Below are 16,976 nucleotides of genomic sequence, written 5' to 3' on the forward strand. Positions count from 1 at the left end.
CCATTATACAGAACAAGGGTCCTCTTATGATCCCGAGGTCAAACTATCATTTAGATATTGGGCAGAAAAAGGTACACTCTGAAAGATGCAAGGTCTGCTTACAGGAGTGAACAGTAACACAAAACCTGAGAGAATATTGTGGAAAAACCCAAAAATTGTGACACATGGTTTTCCCTGGTTGGGAAGCTCCAGATTGTTGCTCAGGCTAGTCTAAAGCTACTCCTGCACTGTTTGCAATGGAGGCACTTTGGGATGCATGGATATGCTAGACTCCCCATAATTGAATTGAGTGGCCTGATGAAGAGGGCCTTCATGTCAGTGAAACAAAAACCAGCTATTTGTTTTTTTCCTTAAATATTGGTAAGATTATATATGTCCTATTGAAAAAGGTGCACTTAGAACAAAAAGTATTCCTCCACACTTCTCTTATAGAATCGTAGAATTGTTACAGCACAGGAGGCGGCCATTCAGCCCATTGAGCCTATGCCGGCTCTTTGTAAGAACAATCTAGTTAGTCCCATTCCCCTGTTCTTTCCCCGTAGCCCTGCAAATTTCTCAAATATTTATCCAATTCCTTTTTGAAAGCCATGATTGAATCTGCATCCACCACCTCGAATGATATGTTGGTGTTCATTGCAAGTGGATTTGAGTACAGGAACAGGGATGTCTTACTGCAGTTGTACAGGGCCTTGGTGAGACCACATCTGGAGTATTGTGTGCAGTTTTGGTCTCCTTATCGGAGGAAGGATTTCCTTACCATGGAGGGAGTGCAACGAAGGTTTACCAGACTGATTCCTGGGATGGCAGGACTGACGTATGAGGAGAGATTGGGTCAACTAGGCCTATATTCACTAGAGTTTAGAAGAATGAGAGGTGATCTCATCAAAACATAAAATTCTAACAGGACTAGACAGACTAGATGCAGGGAGGATGTTCCCAATGGCTGGGGGTCCAGAACGAGGGGTCACAGTCTCAGGATACAGGGTAGGACATTTAGGACTGAGATGAGGAGAAATTTCTTCACTCAGAGGGTGGTGAACCTGTGGAATTCTCTACCACAGAAGGCAGTGGAGGCCAAGTTATTAGATGTATTCAAGGAGATAGATATGTTTCTTAATGCTAAAGGGATCAAGGGACATGGGGAAAAAACGGGAACAGGGTACTGAGTTAGACGATCAGCCTGATCATTTTGAATGGCAGAGCAGGCCCGAAGGGCCTACTCTTGCTCCTATTTTCTATGTTTCTATGTAGTGCATTCCAGGTCATATTTACTTGCTGCGTAAAGAAGTTTTTCCTCACGTCGCCTTCGGTTCTTTTGATAATCACCTTAAATCTGTGTCCTCTGGTTCTCGACCCTTCCGCCAACGGGAACAGTTTCTCTTTATTTACATTATCTAAACCCATTATGATTTTAAATACCTCTATCAATCTTCTCTGCACTAATCAGAATACCCCCAGCTCCTCCAGTCTATCCACGTAACTCAAGTCCCTCATCCCTGGAACTAGTCTAGTAAATCTTTTCTGCACCCTTTCTAAGGCCTTCACATCCTTCCTAAAGTGCGGTGCCCAGAATTGGACAATACACTGCAGCTGTGGCCATACCAGTGTTTTATAAAGATTCAACATAACTTCTTTGCTTTTGTACTTTATGCCTCTATTAATAAAGCCCAGGATCCCATATGCTTTTTTTAAAAACTGTTTTCTCAACCTGTCCTGCCACCTTCAAAGATTTGTGCACATATGCCCCCAGATCTCTGTTTCTGCACCCCCTTTAGAATTGTGCCATTTAGTTTATATTGCCTCTCCTCGTTCTTCCTGCCAAAATGTATCACTTCGTACTTCTCTGCATTAAATTTCATCTGCCGTGCATCCGCCCATTCACCAGCCTGTCTATGTCCTCTTGAAGTCTATTACTATCCTCCTCCCTGTTTACTACACTTCCAAGTTTTGTGTTATCTGCAAAATTTGGAAATTGTGGCCTGTACACCCAAGTCCAAGTCATTAATATACATCAAGAAAAGCAGTGGTCCTAGTACTGACCCCTGGGGAACACCACTGTATTCCTTCCTCCAGTCGGAAAAACAACCGTTCACCACTACAGTGTTTCCTGTCACTCAACCAATTTTGTATCCATGCTGCCACTGCCCCTTTTATTCAATGGGCTGACAAGCCTATTATGTGGCACCTTAGCAAACGCCTTTTGAAAGTCCATATACACATCAACCATGTTGCCCTCTCTGTTAACGCATCGAAAAACTCAATTAAGTTAGTCAATCACAATTTGCCTTTAACAAATTCGTGCTGGCTTTCCTTAATTAATCCACACTCGTCCAAGTGACTTAATTTTGTCCCAGATTATTGTTTCTAAAAGCTTCCCCACCGAGGTTAAACTGACTGGCCTGTAGTTGCCAGGTTTATCCTTACACCATTTTTTGAACAAGGGTGTAACATTTGCAATTCTCCAGTTCTCTGGCACCACCTCTGTATCTAAGGAGGATTAGAAGATTATGGCCAGCACTTCTGCAATTTCCACCCTTACTTTCCTCAGCAACCTAGGCTGCATCCCATCTGGACTGGGTGACTTATCTACTTTGAGCATTGCTAGCCTTTCTAGTACCTCCTCTATCAATTTTCACCCCATCCAGTACCTCAACTACCTCCCCTTTTACTGTAACTTTGGCACCATCTTCTTCCTTGGTAAAGACAAATGAAAAGTACTCATTTAGTACCTCAGCCATACCCTCTGCCTCCATGTGTAGATCTCCTTTTTGGTCCCTAATCCGCCCCACCCCTCCTCGTACTACCTGTTTACTATTTATTTGCCTATAGAAGACTTTTGGATCCCCTTTTATGTTAGCCGCCAGTCTATTCTCATACGCCCTCTTATTTCCTTATTTACTTCTCTGTACTTTCTATATTCAGCCTTCTTCCCATTTAAGTTAGTAGCTATACTTCAGGTACCAGTCCTGCAACACACAACTGATAGTATAAGTCACCTAAAATTAATTAAAGTTAACATAAGCTAAAATTAACATAAGCACGAAAACAGTATTAGATAAAATAATGGCACTAAAGACTGACAAAAAGATTGGTGGTACAGTAAATATTTTAGACGGGAGCATAAAATTACAAAGACATTGATGGATTAAGTGAGTGGGCAAAACTGTGACAGATGGATTTCAATGCAGATAAGTGTGCGGTCATCCGTTTTGGGCCAAAAATGGAAAGATCCGAGTATTTTGTAAATGGTGAAATGCTAGGAACAGTGGCAGTCCAAAGAGATTTAGGGGTCCATCTAGACAGATCACTAAAATGTAGTAGTCAGGTACAAAAAATAATCAAAAAGGCCAATGGAATGTTAGCATTTATATCAAGCGGGCTAGAATATAAAAGGGAGGATGTTTTGCTACAGAGCCAGGTCATTCAAGAGAGAAGTTAGGAAACACTTCTTCACACAAAGGGTGGCAGAAGTGTGGCACTCTCTCCCACAAAAAGCAGTAGATGCTAGCTCAATTAATAATTTTAAATCTGACATTGGCTAGCAAAAATCTACTAAAGGTATTAAAGGATGTGGAGCCAAAGCATGTAATTGGAGTTAGGATACAGATCAGCCATGATCTCACAGAATGGCAGAACATGCTTGAGGGGCTGAATGGCTTACTCCTGTTCCTATGACCTGTTAGTTGGTCTAAATAGAGTTTTTAAAAAAAAATCTGATGGCTGTTAAAACTCAAACAGTGGTCTTGAAATTACACTGAATATTAACATATAAACTTATGAAATCCTTTGTCCATGATTTTAACAAAAATATAACCCCTCCTTTAAAATAATAGACAATGGAATTCCATACAAGTGTGTTAAGCATTTGTATGTGGATATACAGAGTGTAATTTCAAGGCTGGTAATATCTCAGATCCATTAATTGCAAGGCTGAGGAAAAGTGGCTTAACTGTAGTTGTCAGTTATAAAATGTGAATTAATGCACAATTTTTATTTTAAGATTGGATTTATGAGGACTGGGTGGTGCAGTATTTTTTTTAAAAAAACACCTAACCCTTTCACCTCTGGATCTGGGCTTCGAAGGAATTCATGGAATTGAGGGCAAATTAGTGACCTGGTTAGGATATTGGCTGAGTAGCAGGAGACAGTGTAGGAATAATGGGCAGGTATCAAATTGGCAGGATGTGACTAGTGGTGTCCCACTGGGATCTGTGTTGGAGCCTCAACTATTCACTGTATTTATTAACGACTTAGATGATGGGATAAAGAGCCACATATCCAAGTTTGCTGATGAGAAAGATAGGCAGCATTGTAGATGGAAGCATAAAATTAGAGAGATATTAAGTGAATGGGCAAAACTGTGGCAAATGGATTTCAGTGTAGGCAAATGTGAGGTCATCCACTTTGAACCTAAAACGGATAGATCAGAGCACTTTCTAAATGGTGAGAAGCTCAAAACAGTGGAGGTCCAAAGAGACTTAGGGGTTCATGTACATAGATCATTAAAATGTCATGAGCAGGTACAGAAAATATAAAGGCTAATGGAATGCTGGCCTTTTTATCTGGAGGACTAGAATACAAAGGGGCATAAGTTAAGCAACAGCTATACAAAGACCTGGTTAGGCCACACCTGGAGTACTGTGTTCAGTTTTAGGCACTGCACCTTAAAGGATATTCTGGCCTTTAAGGGAGTGCAGCTTAGATTTACAAGAATGATACCTGGACTCCAAGGGTTAAATTACGAGGAGAGATTACACAAACTAGGGTTGCACTGCTTGGAATTTAGAAGATGAAGGAGTGATTTGATCAAAGTTTTCAAGATATTAAGGGGAATTGATAGTTTCTCTCTATCTACCCTATTTCTGCTGGTTGGGGAGTCTAGGACTAGGGGACACAGCCTAAAAATTGGAGCCAGTACTTTCAGGAGTGAAGTCAGGAAACAGTTCTACACGCAAAGGGTGGCAGAAGTTTGGAACTCTCTTCCCCAAATGGCAGTTGATGCTAGCTCTCAATTGTTAATTTTAAATCTGATATTTAAAGATTTTTGTTAACCATAAGGTATTAAGGGATATGGGACTCAGGCGGGTATATGGATTTAGGTCACAGATCAGCCACGATCTCATTGAATGGCATAACAGTCTTAAGGGGCTAAATGGCCTACTTCTGTTCCCATGTTCAGACTAATGGAATAAAAATTCCCTTTGTTTGATGGCTGCATGGCTTCCAAGAGAAATTAGTTTGGGCAGGCTCAGTCTAGCTCTTGATAACCAAATGTCAATAGCGTAAAACTGCTAAAAATTTTGGAAATGTCACAAAGACAACGATTGCTAGTGTAGGGTTGAGTAGCACTTGAGATTGCAACACCAGAGTTTTTATGTTGCACTTGAACAGGTATCTGACCTGGACTTGATGTTGACACTGGCTGCCGAAAAGTAGAAATGTTTTCCATTCCCAAACATTGACATCCCTTACAACTTGTGCTCAAAAACTTAAAGAAAGTCATTTTTAACTCCACTGGTTCTCTTCAAACTAAAGAAAATTCTTCTTCCATCAAACAAAAATGAATTTGAAAATATATACTATTTAAATTAGACATGCTCCTTTTTGCAAATTGGTTGAACTGTATTGTGGTGAACTTAGAATAAAAAACTTCCTTCAGATGAACCATCATAATGACTTAGCCTACATAAAATGTATTTACAGTTTCATCATCATGCTGATTAGCTAAATTCATCAGATAATGTCACATAGCTTAAGTAAATGAAAAAAAAAATCTAGAATCAGAAATTATAGCACAGAAAGCCCTTTGGCACATCATGCCAGCGTTGGTGCTGGTACTTCAATTGCAGTTTTTTACACTAATCCCATTTCCATGCTTATGTTATACTCTTATTTTCAACTAGTTATCCAATTCCCTTTTAAATTATGTCATAGTCTCTGCCACTTGCAGTAAAGAATTTCATGTTCTAAACAAAAACCTTTGATGTAAAAACAATTTCTTCTCATTTCCCCTGTTCTTCTAATCTGGAGTCTATACCCTCTTATTATGGGTCCATCAACTTGTGGAAGCAATCTTTTACTATTTACCCTTTCAAACCCTTTCATAATTTTGAAAATCTCAGATTTCCCTTTAACCTGCTCTGGTCAAACAATAAAAGCCACATTTTCTTGATAACTATAATCTCATTCCTGGTGTCAGTCTCTACACTCTTCACTGCACTCTTTCAGTAACTTTCAGTAATGGGTGCCCAGAATTGCATGCAATACTCCAACTGTAGCCTAACTTATATCTTATAGAAATTTATCACTTCCTTGCTTTTACATTCAATGTCCTTATGTACAAGACCCAGAATATCACTTTCCCTTTTAAAGGCCTTTCTACCTGTACTATAACCGTTAAAGATCTATGTATCTGCACCCCGTGATCTTTAGGTTCTTCCACTCAATCTTACAATTTGAGATACACGTTCAACATTCTTTTTCCCAAAATGTACTCGGAACATGAGTAGGCTTTGCCAAACACTCCGCAAGCGTGACCCTGACCTGCCAATCACTTGCCATTTTAACTTCCAGTCCCACGCCCACTCTGACCTCTCAGTCCTCAGCCTCCTACACTGTTCCAATGAAGCGCAACAGAAGCTTGAGGAACAGCACCTCATCTTTCGATTAGGCACTTTACAACCTTCTGGACTCATTGATTTCAATAACTTCAGATCATAACCAATGCCATTCACAGCTCCTCTAGGCCCATCTTTTGTTTCTTTACTTGTCCAATTACCACCCTCCTTGCCTTGCACCATCATTCTGTTTGTCATTTAATCACTCTTGCCCTCCAGCCCATCAGAGACCTTCCCTTTTGTTCTTTCCTTTCCTCCCCTCCCTTCCCCACTTTCCCTAGCTATGTACTTGCTTAAAAACTGTTTAATCTTCACCTTCTTCCAGCTCTAATGAATGGTCATCGACCTGAAACGTTAACTCCGTTTCTTTCTCCATAGATGCTGCCTGACGTGCTGAGTATTTCCAGCATTTTCTGTTTTTATTTGGGAACAGGAGTAGGCCATTTAGCCCCTCAAGTCTGTTTCGCCATTCAATGAGATCATGGCTGCTCTGTGACCTAACTCCATATACCTGCCTTAACCAAAAATATTAAGAGCTAACAAAAATCTATCAAGCTCAGATTTAAAATTAACGATTGAGCTAGCATCAATTGCTGTTTGCGGCAGTCTAATGCACATTTCTCTGCATTTGCCACCTATCTGACATTTCCTCTCATCTGTCTCTACCCTCCTGCGGACTCCTCACCGTTTGCCATGCTCCCTAACTTGGTGCCATATCATTTCTCATATCTATGTCCGAATAAGTCATAAATCCAAAACAAAAAAAAAATCCCAGCACAGATCCCTGGGACACATCACCTACATTTCACCAATCTAAAAAATTCATTGACCTTTCCACTTTCTGTCCCTTACCCACCCCTTTAATAACACGTCTTCAATTTTATAACGGGTCTCTTAGCTGGTATCTTATCGAACACCTTCTAAAAATCAATACTTACAACATTCACCGGATATGTACAAACTCTGGTTTCCTCAATGGCCTTGGATAATTCCTTTTTGAAAGAAACTCCCTTAGTAGCAACCTTTATTTGCAGAAAAATGAAAATGTACTGCAGCACCATAATTAGAATAGTAATACACAGAAAGGGTGCAAGTAAGAAACCGTGGCACAGCTTCTCTATTCCTGTGTGCAGTACACGTCCTTCACATCTGGGACCTCAATTCAAATCCAGCCAAACTGATGAGACAAAAACCTCTTCCATGTGCGGCCTGAAGATGTACTGTATGAAATGAGTTGTGGGAATTGAGTATAGGCAACCTCAACACAGTTCTCAGACTGCAGATCCACAGTACAAAACTGCTCTAAATTTAGAACTAAATTGGCAACCTCACTCAGAGGCCACAAGGATGCCTGGTATGAAAATACCATATTTATGCTGCTCTTCTAATGTTGGAATTAAAGCATATTGTTGTGGCAGAGAATGGGGTACTTCAATATTGTGGTGCCTGATGCTGACATAAATAAGCCTAATAATAATACAACATTCTTCATCTGATGAGCACAAATATTTATAATTCATTGTCTAACATGAGCTCATTAATCCTTGAGTATGTCTGCAAAATACAGTTCCCACCACTTACACCGTCCACACTTATCATGAACAACTGCCTGTATCGGGCAAAGGGTGCTAATCATTTGCCATCACCACAGGCATCAATAACTAAGGCGCCGCTTAAAACATATTAAGCACGCCAGCTATTTCAGTATTTCCAACATTTTAAAAGCTGTTTTTTTTATGGCTGCATCTGATCAACATCTCACTTTGCAACATAATCAGGCAGATGTTAGAACCGCAGAGACAAATAGAACCAAGACATTGTAGCATAATCTCACGTTAAACATATCAGCTGATTCGAGATTTTGGGCAGCTTCACTTTCCAACTGCTTCCTGTAGTTGTTAACTGTTAACAGTGCAAACAGCTGATGAAGATTTCAGACAGCTTCAATCAGCTGTTCACACTATTAACCGTTAACAACTATGGGAAGTAGTCAGAAAGTAGAGACTTCAGGCAGCTTCAATCAGCTGATATGTTTAACGTGAGATCAGGGCAACCTCTGCTACAATGACTTGGTTCATTCAGATGGATTTACCATCCACCACGTATGGTGGCCAAATCACGTTAGCATGAACCATGAATGTACCCGCTATATGCAGTGGGGACTGAACTATTCTGCATTTAAAGTGAAAAAAGTACTTTTTTTGTTCTTGGGATGTGGGCGACACTGCCAAGGTAGCATTTACTGCATATCCTAGTTGCCCTGAGTGTATTAGCAGACAACCAAAAAATAAATTTTTAAAAAAACGACCATATTTTGCAACTGAATATCTGTGGCGAAGGCCATTCATTAGAATCTTTAAAGAAATACTGGAGCTCATGTAGAGGCAATTAATTATGCATTGGCAAAATACTTACTCCAAGAGTTACCTTCCCATATGCATCCTTTTTAAGCTGCGGTTTTAGATTAATACTGATACATAATTTGTTGTGATACATGGAGGAAAAATTACTGGGCAATGATAAATTACTAAAATGGGCTTAGCCTAAAGGAGCTACGTGCTATCATATCCAACTTCCTTGGTGAAATATTCAACCCCTGCTTTGTGCCTCTCTTCACAACTACTTTGCTATAAAATAGAAAAATGAAAGAATTGCACAGCAAGTAGTTAAGTCATCTAGAAAAGTAATATCTCTTAAGATTTCTAACAATTCGCTAAAACAATTGTTTCCACTAGCTTGAGGGTTGGTAACTAGAGGACACAGATTTAAGATAATTGGCAAAAAACAGGGGGGAGATGAGGAGAATTTTTTTTATGCAGTAAGTTATGATCTGGAATGCATTGCCTCAAAAGGATGGTAGAAACTAATTCAATAGTAACATTTAAAAAGGGAACTGGATACATACTTGAAAAAGAGAAATTTGCAGGTCTATGGGGAGTGGGGCTGATTGGATAGCTCTTCAAAGAACCGGCACAGACACAATTGGCCAAATGGCCTCCTTCTGCGCTATGATTCTACAATTCACTTTTCGACTGGGGACCGGGTGGGGGGGCACGGTGGGGGAGGTGGAGCAAGAGAATCTATATTTCCCAGCAGTGGCATTTGAACTTTTCTATATGAGGAACTCCCTGCAAATACTGACACTTCCATCCACCAATTAACCTAAAAACTTACAGAAGGACATAACATAATACTATTTGCAACCCAACACTCTCCAATAATTATTTTTTATTTCTGTTATTTATCTACAGGAGTATTAAATAAAACTACAGGAGTTTTAAAATCAAACATTCATAAGATCAACAACTCCATTTTACATTTGTGCCTACATAACAGATGCTGCATTCCAAAGAAGTAATTTACTGTGTGAAGCACTTTGAGATATTACAATGATGTGATGTATAATTACAAACATTTCTTTACCAAAAATTCAATGGAATGATCTCCATGGTGTAAAAAAAGGTGAAGCAAAACTTACATAATGTTAATTATGAAGATGTCAGCTTCTAAAACGTCAAACAGCAAATCCATGACCACCATGTATTTCAGTCTTTCATCAGAATTTACCATCTGAAGTTCAAGGAGCTAGATTGTATCTGACAAGGGGACTGCAAAGGAATGGAGTTGCCATGCACCTGGAGGTTTCTGTTAGGAGAGATTGAGGAACTCCTCAAAATCCATCATCACCTTCATGGTATCTTCCTCCTCACTATCAGACCCTCTTCCTTATTCCTCAGTACAGTCTCAGATAGTGATTTGAAGCGCAGATCTCACTTGTTCCACTGCCACTCAGCTCCATTCCTACTCACTTCTAGTAGTTAGGCCCTTGCACAGCCCTAAAGGATCTACTAACCTCAGTTTGAATGCAACTGGTTTGTAGTCTTGCAGTTGGGGATGGGGGCAGAGGGGCAGGTGGAGAGGAGGTTATTTATGTAACTGTACTGGAAGTTAAGTTATCTCATAGAAATAACAGTCTGGAAATTTATATTCCCAAGTAAACCAAGAAAACTTCACATTATATGACTCTGTATATAGACAACTAACTAGTGTAGCAAGAGTGAGATAAGCTGTCATCAAATTGCTTCATGCAAATAAACCATTTTAAAGCCATTTGTACATAACAGAATATCAGAAAGTGATACAATATGCATCATACACTTTTAGGTTGACTGTTAACCAGCTCTTATTACGTCACCTCTACCATACAACTAGAAAAACTTTTGAACTATTTAGTATATAATCGGCAACAGTAATAGCTGGTTGTGCCTTTAAGGCTGTAATCAAATCTCAGCTCTATTGAGACCCATGAACTGCCTCAAGCTTCAAGCTCATGGTTTAAGATCTCATCAGAACCCACAACTAAATTGAGCCTTATACCTCCCTGACAGCTACTCATATCCTGTAGCTTGCACAATCTTAAAATAAAGCTCCTTGAGATACGTCAATCAAATAAAAACTTAGAAACTCATTAGCACCATGTCTTGTTTCCTCTGTAATTACCCCCCTCCCCAAATCAACTGGAATTCTCTCTCATCCAAACCCCATCAACACCACTAGGAGACAGGTTGTCTCTCCCCCTCCAAACAGGAACTTTCTCTCTCTTCCCCCACCACCACAGGTTGATTCATTGCGCACTCTCTTTCCCCCCACAATCCTTGCAGGCCAAGGAGGAGGGGATGTCTGGTGGATTAAAGCCAGAGTATTGGAGTACAGGGAATAGGATCTGGAGGGGAGCCTGGCACTTGGAATGGCAAAGTAGGGCATGGAGCAAGCCAAAGGCATTGAACACCAGGCTGTAGGAGAAGGTGGTAACCAATATATACTGCATCTAGAATTTGACTGATTGCTGGTTCTGAGACCAGAGAAGGTAACCCATGAGCAACAAAGTCCTACATTTACTGGTCACATGAGACAGACACCCCAACTTGTTGAAACAAACATTTGTTTATCAACTCAGTAAGAACAAAAATGCAGGAAAAAATTTGCAATTGTGCAAACAACCCATGAATAAATTTAGCTATCAAAACAAACAATTGGTTAAAAAAAATGCTGATATTCAAGTCAAAGTTTTGCCTGGTTATCATTATCTAGATTAAAACTGTACTGGAATTTTCATAAATCTAATCAAAGTTACTTTCATCTGCTCCTGCATGGTCAAGTTAACCTAAAGTCTCTACCCTGTTGCTCCATTACTCATTTTATTTTACTCTTGTACTCTATGCCCCACCTATAAAACCAAAAATGCTGTTGGCTTTTTTTTTTATTAGCTTTATCTATCTACACTCACTCTTTCAGGGAATTATGTATTTGAATTCCTTGGTTTCTGTTTATGAATTCTAAGAGTTTGCCCTTAACTGACATTAGACTAACTGCTCTATAATTATCTGGTTTACCTTGCTCTCCAATATTGAACAAAGGCATTACAATGGCTACTTCAGTTGCATGGCACAATTTGCCAATTTAAGAATTGGAACGCCATTGCAATATATATTATGCAGACAGTTTCTGCTCTCTGTAAGCCCGTTGCAAGCTGCTGCAAAACACAGAGACCAACATATGTTGGCATGCTAGGATGTCATGACAGGCCTCTCCTGATCATTTTTAGGTTGGGGCAGTACTGGGAAAACATCCTCAAAGCAGTTCATAAGAGGTAATGTAAATCAAATAAAGTCATTTTTTCCCCATCAGATTCTCCATGTCGTTTGCCATTATTTTCAGTGCTGAGCTTGTTCTCTACATCGTGTGCATGCGCCATAACTCGAAGCAATAAGACGCACCGACCTGCTCAGGGCATTTAGTGAGCCACGAGTAGAGGTTTCAGGTCAATGGAGATCAGGGACTTACTAAGTGCAATTGACAGCAGGAATATATAACATTTTCTTCGATGGCACTCCATCATGATATTAGTAACTTTGAAGTATTAAAATACAAGAGCAGCCTCATTACTTGTGAAAAGATGCTTATTTGCCACAGTCTATGTCGCTAACTTTTGTCACTAACTTTTCTGATTGCTTCAAACTAGGGCACTGATATATGACCAACTGTATTTTACATCAGGCTAATAATGGCAATCTGGTGTTTTGGTTTCATTTAAAACTAATACTTGAGGAAGCACCTGTATCTTCAATTTATTATACCCAGAAAGACAATTAAGATGGACCCTCAATTGGCTAGTCTAATTCAGTCTCAGAGACCAATGGTTTCTTAGCCAGAAAAAGGCTGTTCAGATAACATAGTAGTCTCTGGTCAGCTGCCAATCTGTTGAGTAGGGGCCAATACTGTTTCTATTACTAGATTGCGTTCGTGGTGTTCAATGTACCTAAAATATTCAACACTGGCCTGCTGGTATCAGCATTCAGAATCGGGAAATGTACTGATGCATGTTCAATTCAGCAGCCAGAGAGACAGATTCACCAGATTCATTATTCAAGGAGATCTTTACTGCTTGGGAGACTCCATGTGGATGGCTTCTATGAGACTGAACTTTTACTTAATAAACAAAAAAAATTAACAGTCAAGATTTAAAATCACATGAAATGGAATTAGTATAAATTTATCAAAACTCTGCAAATAATTTTCATCAGCTAGTGCTTTCAAATGGACTTAAAACCTGATTGGGTAATATGGTCGGTCAACAAACTGTAGAAATATAGATAATAAACCATGGGATTTTGTGGGTTTCCATATACCTCTTACTTTGATTTAGTATGTTATTTTATATAATTAATTTTACCAATTTCCTATTTAGTTAAACATACACTTACAGGAATAAACATGGCAGTCATCAGGTTCTGTCTGTGTACAAGTATTACCTGAGGTGAATCAAAAGGGTAACGACTGCTGAACTTGAAGAGAAGTTGAAATTTCTCCCCTTCATATAATGTGCCAGGAGCTCCTTCCATGTCTACAATCCACCTGTAAACATAAAATAAATTACGTGGTCTGTACAGGACTCTAGTCATTTATCACATATCCACGTTAACATAACACCCTTGCCATCTTGCTAATTGTTGAGGAAAACAATCAGGTAATGAGCAACATAAAGTGATGGGACATGTAACTGCACCTTCAATTATCCACATAATCAACATTTGATTTCAATCATACTCTGAAAGGGACCAGCACAGATTTCCAACTTGGTCAATATCCCACAGCCTGGCAGGTTGAAAGTGGAGACCCACTGAGTAGCAAGATTGCTGAGGGCTAAAAGATGAAGGGGAGCAACAACACCCATTTATATAACACCTTTAAGATAGAAAAACATCCCAAAGTATTTCAGACTCAATCACAAAAAAAAATTAACAGAGGCAATGATGTAGAATATTAGAAGGAGCGACCAAAAACTGTGTCAAAGAGGTGGATTTTGAGGGAGTCTTAAAGGTGGAGAAGCAAAGGGGCTTAGGCAGGGAATTCCAGAGCATTGGGCCTAAGTGGCTGAAGGCACAACTGCCAATGGTGGGGTGAATTGGGGGAGGGGAGCACTAAAGCCCAGAGTAAGAGGAACACTGAGTTCAGGGCAGGGGATGTAGGGCTGGAGGATATTAGAAAGGTAGGGACAGATGAGGCCATGAAGGGATTCAAACACAAAGGTGAGAATTTTAAATCGGAGGCACTTGGGAACTGGGAGCCAATGTAGGTCAGCAGGACTTGGCGCAAGATAGAATTGGGCAGCAGAGTTTTGGATGAGCTCAAGTTTATGGAGAGTGGGGGACGGCAGGCTGGCCAGGAGAGCATTGGAATACTCAAATCCGGAAGACAAAAGCATGGACAAGGGTTTCAGAAGCAGATGGGCTGAGGTAGGGACAGAGATGTGTGATGTTATGGAGATGGAAGTAGGTGGTCTTTGCGATGGAGAGGTCGTGTGGTCGGAAGTTCAGTTCGGAGTCAAATAGGATGCTGAGGTTGCATTCAGCCTAAGAATGTTCTTTGTATGCGAGCGATTTAAAAAAAGACTGATTACACAATTGTTGTAGCTTTTGTTGTGTTCTTATAAACTTCAGAAAGTGCATTAAGCTCTTGGAGAGGCAACGTTTTCCTCAAAAACTACCACATTCATTGTTTACAGCAATCCTTTAAAAAGTCACAAATCAGTGCTGCTAGACACAAGATCCCATGCAACCAGTGCTGTCAAGCCTATGCTTTATCCATGCCCTCACGACTGACAGACTCCAAGAATCCATCAGTCAGCCAAATCTCAACTCCCAGTTGTGCCAAAGCTCACTTTCACCTGCCACAGCTCTGCCAAACTTAGGGTCCCCCCTCCACAGTGTTGCCAGACTGAAGGATCTCCCCATGCTGCCAAATTTCAGCAGCCCCACTTCAAAACTGTCAAACTCCAGGACACCCACCCCAGTTCTGCCAAAGTCCAGGACCATTCCACAGTGCAACCAAAGTTAAGGACTACGCCCAAGCGCAGCTAAACACCATTCCCCTTCATTAGTATATACTAGATATTCAACTCTAATTGGTGCATCCTGCATACCATCATGCTGCGTATTCTCAGCTTTAAAAGCGGTGAGGGATAAAGTGAGGTTAAAAAAAATGTATTCTGGGATTTTTAAACTGGTGTTTTGGGGATTGAATTCCACAACTCCTTCCATTGTTTCAGGAAAACTCAGTGGCAATCTTATATGTAAGTATAGGTGTACCAGGTAGAATAGCCATTGTATGTTTTTGTTAATATAAAATATATGTCTATATTTTAAAGATTGGTTTTGTAGTGGTTTGTAATGGCTATACAAGGCTAGGCTTGGAGCAATGGAGACATTGGAGGTCATTTTAACCCCCAAGGGGTGGGTTCAGGGCAGGTGGGCATTAAAAAGTTTGTTTTTGGAGCGGGACTGCAGCCCGGCTCCAAAGCTCCCACTTCCGAGTTTAACCCAAGCACTTTTGGATGCAAGCACGCAACAGAAACCCAGAAGTCCCATCCCACTTAAAGCCAGCAGGCTGATATTTAAAAGGCCAATTCAGGTAGTTGAAACACTTTAGGTCATTAACTTTTTGTGGATTCTACAACAGAAACTGATTTAACTACTCTTGAACGTGTCTCCCGTGGCTTCTGAGACACACCACAGAAACGGATGCGAGTTGCAGTCGAAGCTCATTTGGCTCTTTAAACCAGTGATTGAGATGTGTCAATAAAAAAGTTGAGGTTTTGCAGCAAGGCATTCAGTTCTCTCAGACAAACCTTTGGCTGGGAGTTCTGTGCATTTATACTGAGATTTCTTTATTGAGACTGAGAATTCTTGTGTTCAGACAAATTTACCTACATTTTGGACCCCCTCAAACTGACAAGATCAGGATGGGGGCACAATGAATGTATTCCACAGGTCACCTGAGGAGGACACACATCACCATCCGCGGCAGGCATGACGTGAAGTTCTGGGTTCTGCAGTTGCCCAAGAGAGAGGTGCGCAACAAGGACCTGGAAAAGACCAGAGGGCCCCAAAAGAAGGGCCGAGGTCGCAGGAGGCACATGAGAGGGTCTACTGGCAGAGGCTGAGCTTCCTGACCTCTCTGAGGAGATGTGCCTACGCAGGTTCAGATTGAGTTGGCAGGTGGTCGCAGACATCTGCAAGCTGCTTCATGAATAGGAGTTCCCGGCTGGATCTGGTGGCGATGCATTGCCCGTCACAGTTAAAGTCACCACTGCCCTCAATTTCTTCACCTCTGGATCCTTACAGGGCGCCACCGGTGACATCTCCAGGGTCTCCTTGTCACCTGACTTACATGCAGACGGCTGATGGCTTGTTTGCCAGGGCATCGGACTAAGTCAACTTCCCCCGTGATGACATCGGGTTTCAACACTCTGGCTGGCTTCCCACAGGTGCAGGGCACAATTGATCACACACATGTAGAAATCTAAGGACCTCCACATGAGCCAGGACTGTTCATAAACTGAAAGGGATATCACTCCATCAATGCACAGCTCATGTGAGACCACCGGAAGAGATTTCTGCAGGTGTGTGCCAGATTCCCTGGCAACAGTCATGATTCATTCATTTTGCGACAGTCCAACAACCCAGGCCTCTTCCTTACAGAAGACAGTCTTAGAAGCTGGCTCCTTGGAGACCCCTTGCAGAAGTGGCTCATGACATCTGTGAGAAACCCCACCGAGGCACAGCAGCGGTACAATCAGAGCCACATCAACACCAGATGTGTCATTGAGCAAGCCATAGGAATGTTGAAGATGCGCTTCAGGTGCCTGCATAGATCTGGGGAAGCTCTTCGGTACTCGCCAGCAAGGGTGCGCATAATAATCGTCGTGTGCTGCGTTCTGCACAACATAATGCAGCAGAAAGGGTTACAGGTGGAGGAGGTCGAATGCAATCATGAACCATTCTCATCTGGCACCAACAC

At 41.0% G+C, this 16,976-nt stretch overlaps 1 protein-coding gene across 1 annotated transcript in view; it reads right to left on the reverse strand.

Annotated features, from left to right (window-relative positions):
- ube2wb (ubiquitin conjugating enzyme E2 Wb) overlaps positions 1 to 16,976 on the reverse strand; it is a 92,097-nt gene that overhangs the window by 27,774 nt on the left and 47,347 nt on the right. The window contains exon 3 of the mRNA XM_067980468.1: positions 13,430 to 13,532. Coding sequence (XP_067836569.1) covers positions 13,430 to 13,532 — 103 coding nt within the window. The remainder of the gene's footprint in view (positions 1 to 13,429; positions 13,533 to 16,976) is intronic.

This window comes from Heptranchias perlo, chromosome 3 (assembly GCF_035084215.1).
Source record: "Heptranchias perlo isolate sHepPer1 chromosome 3, sHepPer1.hap1, whole genome shotgun sequence".
Lineage (NCBI taxonomy): Eukaryota > Metazoa > Chordata > Chondrichthyes > Hexanchiformes > Hexanchidae > Heptranchias > Heptranchias perlo.